This window comes from Cololabis saira, chromosome 7 (genome assembly GCF_033807715.1).
Source record: "Cololabis saira isolate AMF1-May2022 chromosome 7, fColSai1.1, whole genome shotgun sequence".
Classification (NCBI taxonomy): Eukaryota; Metazoa; Chordata; class Actinopteri; order Beloniformes; family Belonidae; genus Cololabis; species Cololabis saira.
This window is the reverse complement of record NC_084593.1, coordinates 35694513-35715572: the sequence shown is the minus strand read 5'-3', so window position 1 is coordinate 35715572 and position 21060 is coordinate 35694513. Positions and strand designations below refer to the sequence as shown.

Here is a 21060-nt window from a genome sequence, read left to right as displayed (position 1 = left end):
CCAGGGGAGCGTGTAGAGCAGCGCGTCTGACTCAGAATCTTTTCCTCCGATGTTTTCTTGGTGAGTCATGGATTCAAGAGAGTCCATGGATGTGGGTCCTGATTTGTCAACCTGGATCTGTCATCAACATTGTGTCAACAAGATCTTCGTCTCAGCGGGAAGAAAGCTACGATTTCATGAAAGAGCGGCGCTTGATGACAGCGCGGCTAACGTGTTATCACGCCGCGCAGCATGTGCTGAAAGCTGGCAGTTGCTTTTGTATGTTGAAATGTAGAGGAAACATAAGTGGTGAATAAAAAGATTGCCTGTGGAAATAATTTGCATTTCTCACACACCCCTGATGTGAGCAGCTGCCTGAAAACGAGGGTTTGATACCTTTAGGTTCAGGAACCAGGACTCTCAAGTCCACCAACAGGCCTAGCTGATTAAGGTGGGTCTGAAGGGATCCATACATTCCTGATGTGCTGATCTCTTTACCCGTCTTCATAGAAATGATCCTTTCACAAGTTTTATTCATCGATTTGAAAACACAGGGATTCAAACGTTATGCAAAATCAGGCTTTTCCATAGTTACAACCCCGGCCTCATGTCTCGGCATGCAAGGCTATGCTTGTCTACAGGGGGGAAATGCAATAGTGCCATAAAGCCTCAAAAATTGTGAGGGGGCATAATTTTATTTTGCACATTATTCTGTACAGGACAACACTGAAAAAATGTGACATCTTACCCACATACTGTATTTTAAAGCCTAAATCTAATCAATAGTTAATGGCAAAACAAGCACGGATTTCATTAGCGAGTGATCAGTCGGTTTAGGTGAGCGTCTGCAGGACCTTCTGGTTTGGTTTCGGGCACTTGATTGCCTTTGTTAATCTGAATCTCTGCCGTTAGCGGCTCTCTCCGACTACAGTTGAGGTCGTTGGCGTGGGCCACACCCACTGTTACTGTTTTAACTGCTCGGGGGAAGCAGAAAGAAGCGGTTTCAGACAGTTGCAATTAGCCTAGCGATTGCAGCTGAGTCAACTTCTGGTATTTCACCACACTCTGGCGCTGAAGCGTGAGCGAGACGTCAGGATTGCACTGCCCACTTGGGGTTAAGACCTGCGAGTCTGCCTGCGTGAGTCCACCGGCCAGAGTTCCAACCAAAGTAGTCCAAAATGTGTCTCAAAACCATCCCGGTCAGATATGTGTACAGATCAAGACACGCCTCCCGTAGGCAGCGCAATCCGCAAAACCTGTGTTGTCCAGTGTCCAGCTACACCCGCTGCTCTATCCGTAGATGCCGAATTCACTCAAACACCTCGCTCTGCTGGGCGAGGAGGTGGTACAGACTTTTAATGTCCAAAAAGTTGATCTTCACATCCATCTGTCCCATTACTAACTGCTCATCACTTGAATATCATGCAGTGAAAATCTCTAAGCCCTTCACTGCTTACATTCTGGTCATATAAGGCCCTCCAGGAGGCAGCATAGATTAGTTCATCTCTGAACTGGACATGACTCTCTCTGACATTCCTGATGATGGCTCTCCACTAATTGTACTGGGAGACATGGACATTCACATCGGCAAAACACAGGCAAATGAGTTTCTGGCTCTCATCCACTCTTTCAATCTTTCACTGGTCCAGACTCCTCCAATACACAAAGCTGGTAACATCCTTGACCTGGTGCTGACCAGAAACTGCACTACAGCTGATGTGTGTGTCACACCACTGCACCACTCAGACCACTTCCTGGTTAAATGTTTCATCTCCCTTCCTCATGTCACTCACCTGACTCTAAAGGTGGTTTCCTACTGCAGAAACTTATGATCTCTCAGCCCTACACAGTTGTCTGATGAGGTCTGCTCTAATCTCCCATCCCTCTAAAACTTTTCCACACTATCTGTTAATGAGGCTACAGTAACACTCTGCTCCTCACTTACCTCGTCTCTGGATAAACTCTGTCCTCTGGTGTCCAAACCAGCTGGACAGAAACCCCCCAGTCCATGGCTCACAGAGGTTCTGAGGGACCATTGAGCTGGACTTAGGGCGGCAGAAAGAAAGTGGCGCAAATCCAAAGGGCACACTGACAAAAACCTTCATCTTTCACATCCAGCTTGAAGGCTGCCAAGGTATCCTTTTAGCAGAACAAAATCCCAAATGCTCCCAACTCCCGACAACTGTTCATGGCATTCAACTCTCTTCTCTCTCCACCACCTGCTCAACCACCCACTGGGTTGTCTGCAGAAAAGTTTGCGCCCTACTTTACTGAAAAGGTTGCTAGCAGTAATCAATTCTCTGAGCCTGCCCATCTCAGCCCACTCCAACCGGCTACTAGTGCCTCTCTCTGCTCCTTCCTGTCTCTAAATGAGGATGAAGTCTCTAAACTTCAAGTCGGCACAAAACCAACGACCGGTCCTCATGATCCTGTTCCTACCAACATCCTGCAGAGCATTTTACTTACCTCAGAACCGGCAATAACCCACATTATCAAGTCCTCTCTTAAATCTGGCTTCTTTCCTCTGCCTTCAAAGAAGCTTGGGTCACCCCGGTGCTGAAAAAACCCACACTCAACCCTGCCCAGGTTGAAAACTACCGTCCGGTCTCACTGCTCCCGTTCATGTCTAAACTTCTACAACGTGGCGTCTTCAGTCAGGTCTCACAGTTCCTTCACGACAACTGCCGGGCCATTCAACTGAAACTGCCCTTCTGTCAGTTACTGAGTCACTACGGGCTGCCAGATCTGCTGGTCTGTCCTCAGTTCTCATACTGCTTGACCTGTCTGCTGCCTTCGACACGGTCAACCACCACATCCTCCTCACTGTCAACACTTGGCATCTCAGGATCTGTCCTCTTATGGTTCATGTCTTACCTCGCAGGAAGATCCTTAAGAGTATCATGGCAAGGACGGGTGTCCACATTGCATGAGCTGGCAACAGGGGTGCCACAGGGATTGGTGCTTGGCCCTCTTCTATTTTCACTATACACCACTTCACTAGGTGAAATCGTCAGCTCTCATGGCTTCTCCTACCACTGCTATGCTGATGACACCCAGCTCTTCCTTTCCAGCTTATTGTCTGTCCAGCCAGTCATTCCTTACCTACTCACATAAACGTGCAGCTAGATTCCACTACACTTGTGCCCACGTCTTTTGCTAGGATTCTTGGTGTCATGTTAGACAGCCAGCTGACCTTTAAGGACCTTGTTGTATCGGTTTCCCGGTCTTGCCGATTGGCTCTTTACAACATCAGGAAACTCAAACCCTACCTGACAGAACATACTTAGCTCTTGGTTCAGGCTCTGGTCATGTCACGCATTGACTACTGTAATTCCTTGTTGGTCGGCCTCCCTGCGTGCTCAGTTAAACCTCTGCAGATGATCCAGAATGCAGCAGCACGTCTGGTTTTCAATCAACCCAAGAGAGCTCATGTCACTCCGCTGCTCATCTCCCTGCACTGGCTTTCAGTTGCAGCACGCACTGAATTCAAAGCTCTGCTTCTGGCTTACCAAACAATTACCCAAACGGCTCCTGCCTACCTTCACTCCTTCATCCAGAGCTACACTCCCTCTCGACAGCTCCACTCAGCCAGTGAAAGACGCCTGGTGCTTCAACCACAACGTGGCATGGAATCAGTAACTAGACTCTTCTCCTCCATTGTTCCCCGATGGTGGAACGACCTACCAAACTCTGTCCGATCTGCAGGGTTTGTACCTACTTTTAAGAGTAAGGTAAAGACTCCGCTTTTTAAGGAGCACTTCATCATCTAGTAAACTATTCTGCTCATCAGAATAAGTTACACGATTTGTCCAGCTCTTTGCAGGACTCAGCACTAAGGAAGCTGCATACACTTATGACAAGATGATCGTGTGATGGTGTCTTTTTAGAGGTATCTTTCTTGTATAAAAGTATCTATCTTGTATCTATCTATCTATCTATCTATCTATCTATCTATCTATCTATCTATCTATCTATCTATCTATCTATCTATCTATCTATCTATCTATCTATCTATCTATCTATCTATCTATCTATCTATCTATCTATCTATCTATCTATCTATCTATCTATCTATCTATCTATCTATCTATCTATCTATCTATCTATCTATCTATCTATCTATCTATCTATCTATCTATCTATCTATCTATCATAGGGCATATGCATGTGTAAAAATGCATAAACTGTTGACATGTAACGTTTTAGGAGCCATTTCATTGCAGTCAGTTTAACATTTTTTGAGCCTTTATTGTGAAATTGCTTTATTTTCTGCTTTCGACCAGCATACCTATCATACATTCTGGAGTAAGACTGGATTGCATTTTCAGTATAAAACTACACCAAGGTGGCGAAGTAGCCCATTACTGCATTATGACCCTTTTTAAATAAACACACACATTGCACTCAGCATCCCAAGGCACCTCGAGTTATGTCCTGCCTTGGAGAGGCTTATTCCTGCTGACAAAAAGGCTACACACACACACACACACACACACACACACACACACACACACACACACACACACACACACACACACACACACACACACACACACACACACACACACACACACACACCCTTGTAGAGTCATATGCACAGCCTGAGCTCGACGCATCTATTCCTCCGCTGCTGCTAGATCTATTTTACACAGTCACGACCACAGTGACAACAAAGGAGGGAGGGTTTTCACAGTGGCAGCAGAGAGAGCGAGACAGAGAGAAATTAGGCAACTGAGGATCTAAGAAACAGAAGACAAGAGGGAGAGAGGAAGACATAGAGCACCCAGCTCTGGATCTCACTGAAACTGGGTCAGGCACACACTGTGCTTTGTATGATTTTCTGCACTCTGTATGATTGTAGATGTATACATGCACTTGGAGTGCGCATGTTTGCTCAGCAGTAATTAGACTGTCATATGATTCGATCTAAAGCCGTGCACAGCTGCCTCCGGGGGAAAGAGAGAGCGCCGTGATGAGGAGGGGAAGGAAGCTGTTTCGACTTTCTAAAATCACGGCATGTCTGTGGGTACGGAAGCAGTCGTTTTAGCAGTGCATGCAGATGTGTGCGGATCAATACAGTACGAGGACGATACCATTACAACACCCCGCCACTACCCGCTACCACCATTACAACCATCTCCCACTGCGCCCCCCCCTTCATGGCAGTGTAGTTTCCATAGCAGCGGTTTGTGGAGAGGCCGTCCTTTATGCTGATATTTCTTGCTCATACATTAAGCCACAGTTAAGCATCATAAATAACACCTCTGAGCAAAGAGCTGCACATCAACATAAAATCATTTTTCCCTCCAGAACATTGCAGGTTCAGATGTAAGCTGTTGCAGACCACACAAAGGTGAAGGCTCTGTTAATCCTGAAAATACTGCATCTATGTATGCGATGGACAGCTGGAGTCCATGCTCAAATCAGCCAGGTGGCTCCGAGCTGAGACTCCTCCTTTATTCGTTCTTATTTATTTAATAGTCTATTTTCCCAATTGAAAAGATGAAATAAACTATAACTGAAAAGGATGAGTGAGTGAAACAAACAAAGGTGATCATGAACCATTTAGGGGTTAGAATTGAAATTAAAAAAAAATATTTTCAGCTTGGGAAATCGGAGAATCCCTGTCTAATTAACTCAAATGCAGAAATGAGATGATAAAATTAAACTCCTGACTTCAAAATAACCCTGGAGAAAGACCTGCAATCTGACATAAAGGTGTGAGATGCAATAAAAGTACAATTGGGAAATGTTCAAATTCAAATAATTCAAATAAATGTAAATATGTAATATAAAATGAAATGTAATTTCATTTAATTTATTTGACCCTAATTGACTGATAATTTGTAACGTATCTCTTTGTTTTTGAACCGTGTCATACGAGCATGAATGCAAACATATTGAGTTGGAGAATGAAAGTATGAGTATAACGAAGGGAATATCTTACAACAGTTATTGTTGTGGTCCTGAAACAGATCCCCTGGGGAACACTATGAGGAAATAATTCAATAGTCAAACCTTTGGCTTGAGACAATTATTCACTTGTAGATGAAAACATGCATCTAAAGCTCTCAGCATTAACAATACTTGGCTGCTTTGGCACATTTCATACAACTTTAGCTACATTACATCCTGCAAAGTTATGTCGATTTCCAGGGACAACACGCTGAAAAGATGCTCCCCATGAGGATACCTGCTTGCTGTAAATTGGTCCATCTATCTGTTATCGATACGTGAGTTTTCCTATTTAGGGTAATGGGGGTTTTCTGCAGCTTTTATTGCAATTCTCTTTAGGTGAAAGGGAGAGGTACATCCTGGACACGTCGCCAGTACTAAGTATACATGCAGAGAGCAAAACGTAATGGCACAGATATAAATAATTGGTACCACTTGAAACATTGATCCAGAAGCTCTCCTTTTTAATTGCAGAGATGCTAGAGAGTTAGAATGGTCGAGCCAGGGCAGCCAAGCTTTGCTCTTCCTTATGATGGATGAGGTTCCTCATGAGAGTGATATGCAGCACTACAGAGATTTGTTACCTGAGAAGTGAAGTTAATTAGAAGAGGTTGGAGCTTTGCTTGTCCCAGCACAGATAAATTATATCTGATACAGCTCAGCTGTTATTTACTTTTTGTTTGTTTGTTTTAATGTTTTTCAGTCAGGACGATTCTGTATTTAAAATCAAGGAGCATGACAATACTAGTCAAAACAAATTAACAAATTAAACACATAAATAAAAAGGGAACATTTACTTCTTTGCACAAAAAAATTCCTATATGAGCAAAGCCAAACAAGGACATCTAGTAAAATTCCCATTTCGGCCAATATTTCTGCAGGCAGTCTCTGGATGTCACTTTTTTAAGTTTAACTAAAGCTTTGGCTATATTTAAACCTGCCTGCCTGGTTGTGTTCTGCACCCCAGATATTGCTGTAGTCCTTTGTGTCAGTAGTTGAACATACATTGTTATCATAACAATAGCCAAAGCTACAAAAAGCAAGGCTGGAGTCATGGAAGCTAGATTTAGCCTTTAAAAGTACTCACATCGGTAGTTTTAGTGATTAATCTAGTCTCCTTGGCATCTTTAAATGTGTCTGTGTGATGGAGTGTGTCCAGTTCCAGGACATATGGTGATTGGTACTCTGGGACAGTCATTCCCCAGCTGGAAGATTTGAATGAGTGGAGGTGCTGATTAGCACGGACCCACACACACACACACACACACACACACACACACACACACACACACACACACACACACACACACACACACACACACACACAGTGCATACACGTGTGTATGCATGGATACAGACTTGCACACATTTAAAAAAAGCTTCAGCTAATCCAACCATGTGTGCCTGGGAGATAAGGGGCATCCTGCATACTCTTTCTACATACTTTCCCTCTCTCCTTCCGTCTCACCTCTCCTCCTCTCCCCCTGTGTTTTCTCTCTGGGAGAGTTGCACCTAATTCCCTAATCCTGAGTAGGGGCCACAGCACAGTTAGCAGTGACCGCAGAAATATGCACAAACAAAGGTCCAAATAAGAGGGGATTTTTTTGTGTGTGGGGTTTTTTTTGTTATTTTTTCTTTTTTGGGGGGGGGGCGGGGGTTGGGTAGCCAATATCAATAACTGGGCAATGAAAACAAGCAAGAAATCTTTCCACCTAATAGAATTTTCTGGCTGGTTGCACAGATGTGGACAATTCCGTTTTCTCCTGCGGTTGAGAACATATATTTGATGTCTGAAATCCCAGATTCAAAAAGAATCTAATAATAATGAACGAGACGCAGAAGAATGACGGTGAACCCCGGGGTTTCAATCCAACAAAATGGTTGTGACAGAGAAAGTACAAACTGTACAGCCAGGTCAAAAATATATTTGGCAGACATGTTGTTGTTTTTTTAAATCAGTTTGGTCTGAGCTTAGTTTCCTGTGTATTCTGCTGAGAGCTCTCGGGGAGGTTACTCTGTTTTTTTTTTTCTATGATGGCTTCAAGGGTTAATGAAAATAAGTTGTGGACAAAATATGTTTATATCGAAGTGCAAAGCTGTAGAAAGATCCTAAATAAATCATCTGTGAAAGATCGGTTTGAACAGGGCTAAAAAGTGTGCAGTTGGATATTATATTTTTGATATTTTGAGCAAAAGAAAAAGAGCATAATATGTCTCCTTTAATCTATCACACTCCTCTACGTATTAGTTCACTGGCATCATTCTAGTGGATTGATCTGGATTGAATTGTCACTGCTTGAGCCGCCCTTTTTGGTTGGGTCCACGGGCTGAACGTGGCTTTCTTCATTAAACTATACTAGGAGAGAATACTAACGATGTTCTGTCAGTGTCTCAACCTGCAGCAGCAACATTATTAACTTGTCTAGAATAATAGCCAGCAACATAAACGTGAGGTTTGCAATTTTATTCTGCATATATAGGTTTAATCTTTAATTTTTACAAGTTTGGGATTTATGCCACATTTTACTGCTTTTCTTATTTCTCGTGGGGTTGTCTCATGTCTAAAGTACTGAGAGCTTTAAAAACATGCACATAGTCTGACCAGGGCACAGAGGAGGTCGACAGCTTCCAGGATGAGCTCCTGATGTCCTATTCTGGTGACACCCAGCTCCTCCAGCTCCTGATGGGTGATGTGCAACAGCTGCTCTCCTCCCATCTGCTCCCGCTCAAAACTCTTCACGTACTGCTGCAGACAGTCATCCAGACCTGAGGAGAGCACAGACACACGCAGATTAGGACGTGCTGATGCATCTGCACGGCTTCACCGTGTGCCAGGCTGTCGGTCTACATAGCAAAATATTTTTAATTACCCTGAGACAACAAGATGAGGAAACATCATCCCTGGAAACAATGATAAAGATGACGATCACAATGCAGAGAAATGCGATGAAGAATTCAGGCTTGGGAGTAGATGCCAATGTCGTAAACATAGAAATTATGTCTAATACCATCAAATAGAAACTACAGATAAACACCAGCTGAAGGGCAGCCCATCTGCTGATGCACCTTTTCTCAACTGGATTATCAGCACATGCACAACATGAAGTATTACGATTGATCTCAATGACATTTCTTTTTATATTTCAGAGGATAAAGTTACTGATAGCCAGTGATCTATTTTTTTCCTTTTATTTTCAAGTGAGAAGAATTCATGTCATTCTGTCTGATTATGGGTGCGTCCCTCACTCAAAAACCATGTAACGAGAGCACAGAAAAAAGCATGTATTCGCATGTGATTTCCCTCTGCTATGCTGCGGTTGCATCCTGTGCAGACATCCAGTCAGCTGCCCATTGGTGTGGTGGCTCCGGGATACTATTGATCAGCAAGAGCCTCTGGCTCTGAACCCGACAAAGTCAGCAGAAAGCACATCTCCCCACAGACCTAATGAACAAGCCTGCTCAAAAATGAGCCAACACGCAGCAAAAATGCACAAAGGGACACTAAATTATGCACACGCTCACACATAGTGGTGCCCTCTGTCCCTCCACAAACACACACATCACGAGTACCAACGCAATTACAACTATCGCTGTTATTCAAATCCACCGCAGAGGAAAGTTGTTAGTCAAGTGGAGCTGTGAGGAAAACACTGATGCCCAGGGGAAGTGCTGCTGACAGAGAGCAGACAGTGTGGTAGCACCTTTATGCCATCACCAAGCAGGCACGCTTGATGCAAACAAGAAGCATGTTGCACTGGGACGAGAGAGACAAAATATAAGCCTCCTGTTGCTCTGAGAGACATGTGGAGACAATCTCGTCACACACAGCACAGCAGAGCAATTTCAAATCCAACACATCTGCAAGAGGCTCTGAACTCCAGCAACACAGATAAATTAATTTAAAGGAATGCATTCCCTGCAGGAACGTCCCATGTTTTAATAGATGTTTCAAATGATGTAATGTAATGATATTAACGGTTGTACAGACTTGAAATACCACCAGCATAAAGGCACCAACTTTTTCATATGCATGAATTTAAAGATTGCATTTGATTAAAAGCCTTCACATGTCCGGAAATGACAAAACATGCTCATACATTGTACTACCACAGCAAATTATCATTTTTAAAGCTTTTATTTGCCATCATGCAATCAAATTGTTGAGGCAAACAGGATTTGGGATGGCTAATCTTATGGGATGATCTCCAGCTCTTTGAGCTCTGCCAGAGTCTGAACTCGGATTCAGAAGTCTTTCTTCTAAGTCTTTCTTATACTTTTTGGATTTAGATTTGCTGCGATAGTCTTGTTGAAAGGTTCGAAGGTGCTGAAGGCAGAGATTTTAGACCAGTCTGGTCCTCTAAGTCCGCTGTCCTGCATGTTTTAGATGTTTTCCAGCTCTAAACCTCCTGATCCAAATGGCTGGGTCATCACCACACTGGTGCAGGTCCCCATGACAAGCTGATGATTGATTCATGTGAATCATGTGTGTTGGAGCAGGAGAGCATCTAAAACATGTATGACAGCAGACCTGGGGGACCGGACTGGAAAATCCCTGTTTTAGACCAATGGATGTTGGAGGGGGTTGTTTTTTTTATCCGCCATCCCTGCAGAGAAGGAGGGTTTCAGTGGAAAACGCATGAAGCTTGTAGGTAAATAAAGTTTTATTGCTGGGTACTTAAATGCAAAAACAAAGAAAAAGTGGTAAATGATTTGTCATTCATTTTATTTATTTATTTATTTTTAAATATGCCTGTATAAATTAAACAAAACTCGGAATTTTTGTGCATAATAAGATAAATTTCCCTTTTGACATTTTACTACTATATTGCTCAGTTTTTACTGTAATAATAGTAACATTTCCTCTTTACACAAGGAGCCCAACACCTTCACTTGGGGCGTTCAGGCAGGACCTCGTAAGGATTTCCTATGCGGACTTCACACATAAACATATACTTCCGCGTGCATTTTGTCCCTGAGCACAGAAAAGCAGACCCCTCCCCGAGAGTTTTCTATTTTCACTAACAACGGGAATTTTAATCAATACAGCTATGCAGTCTTTTGTTGTTGTTTCAAAAAGGCCCCAGTTTACTCCAAACTCTTGCAAAAGACTACATATACTGTTGCATTCTTGTGTTTTACTCAAATTAGCAGCGTTTCTTCCAACAGAGCATATTTACTCCAATGGAGAAAAAAGTCCAGTGCAGTCTAATAAATCATCACCAGTGTTGGCAGAGATGTGCACGAGTTGATAGTGTGCAGAAGTGGCCGGCAGCTACAGCGGCAGAGGGGAGGGAGCCAGAGCAGCAAGGAAGCCCTGCAGCTAATAACAAGAATGTCTAAATGTGGCCCTCACTGCAAGAAAATAAGATGGCTACAGTTGGCTATTTCACAGACAGATGTGGCCATGTTCGTCCTGTACCAAAAAGAGGTTGATCTCATTTTTCAAAGCAATTTTCTCTCTCACTTTGACTGACATTTCCCCCTTCTCAACTCTCACTCCTCCTCATTAATACCCTTGCCACTTTTTCTGAACCCAGAAGCACGTTTCAACAGTCGCCATGTCAAGACACTGAGTCCCATTACTGATTATGTCATCCTAATCTGACAATATTTGTACGATGATGGCAGTAATATATTCCTCCCACATTTAAGTGGGCAAACTTGATGCAAAATACTTTATGCATTTTAGGATTTTCACTTAGCCTGGAAAGACACGGTAATAATTTAATGTAAAGACATTTGCAAAGCAAAAGCTCTATTAGACCTCTTCTGCAGAGTGCTGTCGCAAAAATAAATGAATGAATGCTTTAAAATAAATGAATAAAAATAAAGCCCTAACCCACCCAACCCTCATTGATCTGTCATCCCAATTACTCCTTTAAGTACTCGTAATTAAGACTTCATGAGTTTATTCAAAAATAAAATCATTTCTGTTGGAGAGAAAAATCATGGCACCTTTCCTACTTTACTGCCAGTGAGATAAATATAAGAAATAAACAGTCTATATACTGTTTTGGTCCTTTTCAAACTTTCGGAGGAAACAGCAGCTTCATCTGATCCATCAACTTGACTCTCAGACTCTAGCAGCCGCCCACGCCACAGATGTTTTCCTTTTAATCAACGCTTCGGTTCTGGATCTGATCAGCCTATCATCACTGACAGGCCATGCTGCTGTAATTAAACCCTCAAGTAAAAATGGATGGATGGATAGATGGATGGTAGATAGATAGATAGATAGATAGATAGATAGATAGATAGATAGATAGATAGATAGATAGATAGATAGATAGATAGATAGATAGATAGATAGATAGATAGATAGATAGATAGATAGATAGATAGATAGATAGATAGATAGATAGATAGATAGATAGATAGATAGATAGATAGATAGATAGATAGATAGATAGATACAGGACTGTCTCAGAAAATTAGAGTAAGTTCTTTATTTTCTGTAATGCAATTAAAAAAACAAAAATGTCATACATTCTGGATTCATTACAAATCAACTGAAATATTGCAAGCCTTTTATTATCTTAATATTGCTGATTATGGCTTACAGTTTAAGATTAAGATTCCCAGAATATTCAATTTTTTTGAGATAGGATATTCTATATAGATAGTCCCCGTTTAGTCCTGATTAGTTCCTGTTTTATTTTGAAACCCTGTGTCCTTGCCTGCGTCCGAAATTCCATACTTCCACCCTAATGAGTATGCAAAATGAGTATGCGAGATTTTTTAGTGCGTCCAAAACATTAGTACGTACTCAATAGTATGCTGTATCCATACTTATCCCGGAGAATTTTTTTAGTGTGGATTGATGGACAGTAGCGGAGCAGAAACTTCCCACAATGCAATGCAGCAGCGTTTGGTTGCTAAGTGATACGTATATGTCATAAGTATAATATTAAGTATAATAATATTATTATATAATATTAATATTATAATATTCGTATATAATTATATTATATAATGTCATCTTGTTTTGGCCAGAATAAACGGGAAAGAGCGGAGCGGTGCTGCTACTGCTGCTGTTTACTCAAACGTGTGCCGAACTTAAGTATACTCTTTAGTATGTACTTTTTATTATGGCATTTCTGACGCACCGCTTGTGTTTAAAGGGAAAGTTCGTTTTTTTACAACCTGGACCTTATTTCTGACATTTTTTATGGTCGTATACTCACCCAGGCAAGTTTGGTGTCATTTGGAGTCCTTCGGAAGATATTAGGGGTTTTTTTGCGAGCCGCTTCTCCATATAATGGCGCACAGAGATGACGTCATGCAGGTCAGAGGTCTTGTTTACAAACTAATTTATTTGTTACACACATAGCCCCGGATGTAGACAACAGGTCCTGGAAGCAGATCTAGTGATTCATAAAAGAAATGAAGAGTTTCGCGGCAATCATGTGTTATTTAGACGCTGCATCGTCTGTGTCCCGCGGTGCCCCCGTTCACTACCGTTATATGGAGAAGCGGCTCGCAAAAAAAACCCTAATATCTTCCGAAGGACTCCAAATGACACCAAACTTGCCTGGGTGAGTATACGACCATAAAAAATGTCAGAAATAAGGTCCAGGTTGTAAAAAAACAAACTTTCCCTTTAAGTTCCGTCTTGACTTCCCTTGTTCCATCTGCCCTGATTATCTGCACCTGTGTCTCGTCAAGTCCTCTGTGTGTATCTGGTCTTGTCTTTGCCTCGGCCCCTGCTGGTCTGTACTGTTTCTACCCCTGTTGTGTCCTGTCAAGTTTTTATTGAGTGGTAAGTACTTGTGTTTTTGTTGACCCTGCTCTGCAGTGTTTTTGGCTTGTTTTTAGTAATAAATCACATTTTTTGGAACTCCTGCCTCCTTTGTCAGCTGCATTTGGGTCCTACATCCCCCACTAGTTTGACTTGTATAGATAGATAGGTACAGTGCTTCCACAAGAACCCTTGGTTACTTTTGACCAGGATACGTCCCCTAACTCAATGTTTCTCTATCCTAGTTCTCCGGCACCACTCCCCTGAAGGTTTTACATGTTTTCAAATCCAGTCTATATTTAAATGAAAGGATCCCCTCAATCACTTGCCATGAAAGTCTGCACAAGTCTGCCAATGACCATTCATTCGAGCGAATACTGTTGTACGGAATTGGACTGTACTGAATCTGATTAAAGTGGGACGTACAGTTTCTCATTGAACTGAGCTGAATGTAACTTGTTTACTTTCTCTCTGCAATGCCTTGATGTTGTTGTTTGCTGTGGATCGGTGCCACCAACAGTGCCTAATTGGAAAATTCTGATCCATGAGTCACACTCCAGGAAGGAAACATCTACAAAGATGCAACTACACTCCCAATGACATATTTGCGTTTAGTAAGTATTCCTTTGCTAATGTAAAGCTCCACAGAGAACCCTGATCTCCCCATCATACATTTACTGTAGGATAACGTGAGAAGCAGCTGGGATTGCATAAATCCATAGAGGAGCAGTGAAATGTTCTCTCACATGCCTGGAGGAGCCTGCCTACCATGTATCCTGAGAAATTGTGTGCAAGTGAACCTCAGAAGTAGTACCGCTTTGAAGGCAAAGACTAACTTTGATGTAAAGTAATAATAAAAATGATTTATGATGTTTCCTTTGAAAGCACATGAACTCAACATGTAGTGTGTAAAATATCTGCACAGTACGGTAAATCGAGCAGAGACGTAATGATGAAAGAATGAAAAAGGTAGCTGTCTTTTAGGAAAGCCTCATTCTCCCACTACATCGCATTTACTGCAATATATTTGTGAGTCATTTCCTTTTGTGTCACATATGACAACACTCACTTACATCCTCTTAAAATCACATGCGTAAAAATGCACATATGCACACAGAGGCATAAATGCACGGATTACTTTCCCAGTGTGAAGTGCAGCTGCTGGCCAATCACATGAGCCAAAATGACTTCCCTAGAGGACAAACAGCTGATAGTGGTTCATCTGCAGAGTTCATCACACATGGAAGCAGGGCTAACACACACACACACACACACACACACACACACAAAATAACACAAGGGGATCAGGCTTCCGCAGATTATAAGTGAAATAAAACAAAAACTAATTCTTCCTGACTACTGTCAGGAATATCACGCTCTTCTCTGTGAAATGCAGTATCTTGGCAGTAAGATACTCCATCACAACTGAACTATATTAAAGATTTGCTTCTGCTGTTTGGGGAGTTACAACAGGCCCGGCGATTGTGAGAGGCCACTTCAGTGTAGTTTTCTGTCAATATTGCTTTTGCTGCAACAACTCAGCAACTTAATACTGGACTGTATTTGCTGAACCATCACTTCTCTGCACTTTAAACAGCCTCTTGTAATACAAATGTGTCAAGTTTCAACAGTCTGATTTGTAAGTTATGATACTGTGTAAATGCATCTATCTTGTGTTTCTATTACTTTTTATTTTTTCCAAACCAAGACTACTGCCTGCAGCATGACATCAAATGACATGCCAAGTGCAATAGAACGATGCACAATGGTTTTTACTTTTCTACACTATTTTAAGATGAATGAGATCCTGTTTCAGAACCTTTTAAAGGACAAAATATTCACAAAGCACTTTTGACAAGTTTGTCATCTTTATGTTTAAAAAGGCAATAAAAGAATCGTGCTGTTTCTCACAACAGATTTCTTTTTCTGTGAAAGTACCTATGAAACTATTTTGATTACTTCCCATGGCAGATTTCTCTATGCATTTTATGCATATGCATCTTCGTAACAAATCAGAATCAGAATCAGAATCAGAAAGGGGGTTTATTGCCAAGACAAGGAATTTGTTGTGGTGATTGGTGCAATACAGTAAAAATAAAAATAATAAATATAAAAGCAAACAAATATATGGAGATAAAATAAGAGATAGAATAAAATAAAATGTATAAACAGAAATAAACAGAAATGTACAATATGAGGATTAAAAAGTGCCGGATATGAGTCTTCGTTGGGTTTTTTTTTTTTTTTTTCTGTGCTTGAGATATATTTGGGTGTCTGAAGCAACAACTAAATTAAAATGTTTCATTTTGGATCCATCTTGATGAAAAAATACATGATTTCAGATTTGCAGGATTTTGTTTCATCACAAACCCAGTGCGAAGCAGAAATGTTCAGCCTCTCCATCTTTCTCTCTTCCTAACTTCAACTTTTACCTTTTTTGTAAGTTTCCTATTCAACACAGATTCTCATTAACTGTAAATAGTAAGTTTAACATAAGTCAGATATAAAGATCTCCTCTGTCAAGTCTTTTAAATATTAAATAGGACATCTTGTTTGCCTTTTATTAATCATTACTTTTATTTTTTGTCACAGAACTGTGGCTGGGCCACTGGACGACACTATTCTGCTCCATTTGTCCCAGCTGAGCTGGAGCAGTTCCCTGGTGGATTCGCATAAATGTCAACTATTGTTACCCTAGAGACAGGTCCAGTGCTGGTCCAACTTCAGCCTTCAACAAGGAAACGTGGCACTGAAATAATGAAATTTGAGGGTTCTTGAGCTTCTTAACGCATCAAATTCTTGTGTTGAATTTACTGGGGTATGTAGCCTTGAACAATCCAACAGAGGGCTTGCATAAAGAATCACTCTAAATAATCCGGTATTTATTTTAAACCTCAACCCAGATTTGGTTTTGTTTTGTTTTGCTCTGTTTGTTTTTTAAGGACCTTGGAGAGTTCTGTAGATTTTGTCCTAGGCATTTAAAGAGCTATTTGTCCGTCCCTAAAGAGGCTTGGTCACTGGCACCTAATCCATAAGCACCCTTCAAAAGAAAATGTAATTTTTGCTTGTTTGAAAATGTTTTGCAACAAAAATTCATTCATGGGATGTATTTATTTTTACGTGACTGTTTTCCTCCTTTTAGCATGAAACAGGACATAAAACATTCAACAAATCATGCAGCTCACTATTAAATATGTAGACTGGCAGATTTAGTTATTCATACATCTTAAAGCTAACAGGAATTACAGAGTACAATAAGAAGTCTTTGTGTCTTTGAAGCTGTAGATAGTGTCATTTACTGTATAATTTACCATTTTTAAATCTTAAATTAATTGGTTTGCTGTTGCTCGGACTTAAATAAACTATATTTCAACACCCACCGTGCCACACAGACATATTTCTCTCTCTCTCTCTTCTCCCTCTTCTGGACTACATTTACTTGGAGTAAATAAAAAAGGACTTCACCAAGCTCTCCATCTCTCGATCCTGTCCAAAAGCCAAAGCTTTGCGCAAGTATTTCTTGTTGAAGGATTCATCCACATTTCAAGCAATTCCCTTTCATTCTTTATTTCAAAATAAAACCCTCTCTTTTCAAAAACACAAGAGTTACCAGGCAACCGGGGTGGGATAAACCTCCAGGTAGAAGTAAAGATATCTCAAAATATTCTTGGCAATTATCAAAAATGTGATTGTGCAAACTTGTGTTCCCTGTTTATGGAGTTGGGGCAACTACACGGGCAACACAGACTCCCATTCTGCTGTCCTGGCCTCATTAGGGAGACAGGTAGCGTTGAAAGCTTTGGCGACTGTGAACAAAAAACACAACTCCCTCTAAAAATAATCCTACTCTGAAATATTCATCAGATCATGACAGAATACTCTTAAGACCGTGGCGTTTTATTTCCCTGGTATATTAAATCTCTCCTCTGAAATTCAGCTTGCACAGAGAAGTCAAGAGGCAATCTACAGCCACTGGAGGAAGGAAAACAAGGTCAACCAGAAAAACATGTTCAGTTCAGAGTCAGACCGCGACTAAGTCGAAGATATATCTTAAAATGAGTTTTAGCTTGACCTAATAAGCCTTTACTCTTCTATCCTAATAAATAAGTTTGCATCTCCAGTTTAAGGAAGAAGATTCACTGAAATGATCCAAGAAAAGTCAAAGATGAGAAACGTTTTCCTCAACAGTGCGCCGCTAGAACGATACTTGTATCATCATCTATGGGTTCTGATTTATAAGCACACATAATGACACTGAAGCTATTCTATTCAATATTTTATTTGAACAATGGATCCAGTTATGGGGCATAGTGCACAATCAATGTTTCAAGTTTACCGGCCTAGTTAAAGTCTCACAAGCATCACCAGTGGCTCGGCATCGTAACTCTGCGTGCTTTAAAATGGAAAGATGGATTTGTGTTAGTAGCTGAGTGACAACGCTGCCGCCACTTACAGCAGTTGTTTCCCTGTACCAGCTGTCATTTCAGAGCCTTTACCAACCATTTTACTTTAGTTCTTTTCAAAGAGAAAGTTCAACAACGGGTGGAGTAAAGACATCGACTAGAAACTAACAAGTGGACCAAAACAGAGCTAAACTGTAAATGATGTTATATTACATATATGTCCACATTCCCCAGGTGAAACAAACTTAATGCAGGTTTACACATTAATCACTTAGTCCCTTTTCTTGTGCAATCACTCACTGATTGAAAGGTTAGTTGATTACAAATGAGCAAATAATCATTGTTTTGCTTTATCAATACAGTGATAATTAACAGCTAACCATAAGTGTTAGGTCATAAATAGAGCATTAACATTTGTACATTCACCCCCACATGCTACTACTGAACAAAACTAATGAGCTCAAAAATTGTGGCCCCATAAATACCGTATCATTCATCCAAAGGGTCTTTATTAATTATAAATCATTAGCAGATCTCATGTTGTTGGTTTTAGGTTTACATCCACCAACCAGCTTAGCAGGTGAACGCTGAAGCAAAACGCTGCGCTGTTTCAGATAGTAATTCTAGCTAAAACAAAAGGGTGAAAGTTTGATTTTTTCTACTAGAATGTAATCTTGTTTAATCTTTTAATACTGACAGCTCAAAAATCAGTTGCCTTTTTCGACGGAGAAATTTTTTGCAATTAATATTTTTAATTGTGATGCTAATTCTGCCGTGGATATCTCCGGTGACCCCGCCTTTATCGTTCAACTTCACAGGTCCGGAAAAGCTTTGTTCCATATTGTAATTTTATTACTGCAGAACAACAGGTGCAAAATCAACCCAGCGAGGCACACACACACACACACACACACACACACACACACACACACACACACACACACACACACACACACACACACACACACACACACACACACACACACACACACACACACACACACACACACACACACACACACACACACACAGGCCTCTCTGTTCGGGCCTCCGGATAGAGCGGGTGCTTTGATATAATGCCCATCGCATCTCCAATTCCCTGCACTGCTCTGCCGTCATCTCTTCCTCTGTCATACCCATCCTTTCCCTTGCACGCTCCCTCATTTCCTCCCCCATCTTAGTCCCATCAACCTTTCTTTCCTTTTGATTAGCACCTCCCCAGTTTTGAATCCATGTCCCTGCTCTATTCTCTTCCACTGAGCTTTAGGCCATATAACAGACGGCGAAGAGGATCAGTGTGTGTGTGTGTGTGTGTGTGTGTGTGTGTCTGAATGTCTCGCTCTGTACTGGGCATCTAAATGTGTAGCTTCTTCCCCATCTTTCTACATGTGCAGTGACTCAAACACATTCAGATTGGGTTTCCATGACTACCAATGCCCCACTTAAAGCGCCTGCTCCAGAATGGCAATGTACATACATGCATACGTAAGTATATATATATATATATATATATATATATATATATATATATATATATATATATATATATATATATATATATATATATATATATATATATATATATATATATATATATATATTCAGTAAACACACCTTCAATTGCAAATATGTGCATTCATATGCCGTACCTGCATCTATGGATTTCTTTGGTAAAGAAAGGATGACTGGAGGAGTTTCCTCCGTGGGTGCACTTATGCATGTGTGTGTTTCCCCATAATAAGGAACACTGTTTAATCTTTAATGCAGCTGAAACTACAGCAGGCACACAGTCAGAGCCAGGGGGAGTGTGTACTCCAGCACAGACTTCCTTACCATGTCAGCAGGAGACTAAATCAAGGGACACAGTATGGAACTAGAGGCGCACGAAGAGAGTGCATCCTCTGCCAAGACCAATGTTCTGACTGTGATCAAGATCTGCAAGACAATTTGATCCATGTTCTCTTCTTATGACCATGCTTAACTGTTTGGGTTCAGGAAGTTCAGCCTGCTTGTTAGCTGAAGCGTGAAGTAGAGCGCCTCATCAGGAAGAACTTAAAGCCTTTCACGAAGAAGGCTGTGCTTCTAGGCCAACACTAATGTAGGAACCGATTCTCTCTGGATGAGGGTAGTTCAAGAGAGATGGCTCAAAAATATAAATGCAAAATTCATTTTTTGATCAAAGTTTTGTTATATTTTGTTGGACTAAACTGAAAGAAGTAAAAATATATATTTTTACGCTGCTCCTACTGCATGATGTGACTACAACACAAGTCTCACTTCAGATATCAATCACTGGGCTGGTGAGATGCTGTTTTCCTCAATTCATTTTTAAGAGCTGCTCCAGTTCTGAAAACTTCACCAGTTAAGATTAATTTTATGTCCGCATTGGTGAAACTAAAAAAAAAAGAGGGAAAGAAAGAAAGAAAGAAATGATTTCTTCCTGAAAGGTGATGTATGATGAGGCTTTTCATGGCAAGATAAGAACAATAAGAAAGCAACATCTATTTTTGCAGAAGACATACGTGGATTTGCTGGTGCCCAGACTGCTCTTGGCAAACATGCAGAAATTGTATGTTGGAGGATTTTATGACTTTATTTTAGGCATTTGTCTGGTTAGAGCTGAAGTCCACCAAAGTCTTTGTGTAATCCTATGAAAGTGTGGAGAAAAGCCTTTTATGTTTAGTTGCCAAATGCTCAAAAGATGAAAAGTTTATTAACAAACATTGAAACATTTTCTTGGAGTTGTCTCTTCCCACTGGCTGTTTTACACTCTATGCAACAGTGAGCGATGGAGCAGTTACCAAGGAGTCTCAAAATATGGAAGTTCTACTCTCTTTTACATCCTTCAGTTGAAGTGTTTGTAGGTCTGGAAGCACGCAGTGTCAGACAGTCAGAACATTTAGCAAATAAAATTATCTTACTATACCGCTGAGTTTTTTTCATCATGACTGAAGAAAAATAGCTTATTCGTGTTATTTGAAGAGA

The 21060-nt window shown here is 40.9% G+C and overlaps 1 protein-coding gene across 3 annotated transcripts in view; it reads right to left on the bottom strand.

Moving 5' to 3' along the window:
- The window catches only part of si:ch211-26b3.4 (connector enhancer of kinase suppressor of ras 2), a 77656-nt gene that overhangs the window by 51779 nt on the left and 4817 nt on the right, over positions 1-21060 (bottom strand). For all 3 annotated transcript variants that reach the window (XM_061725758.1, XM_061725760.1, XM_061725759.1), the window contains exon 2: positions 8537-8700. In XM_061725758.1, the coding sequence (XP_061581742.1) occupies positions 8537-8700 (164 nt within the window). The remainder of the gene's footprint in view (positions 1-8536; positions 8701-21060) is intronic.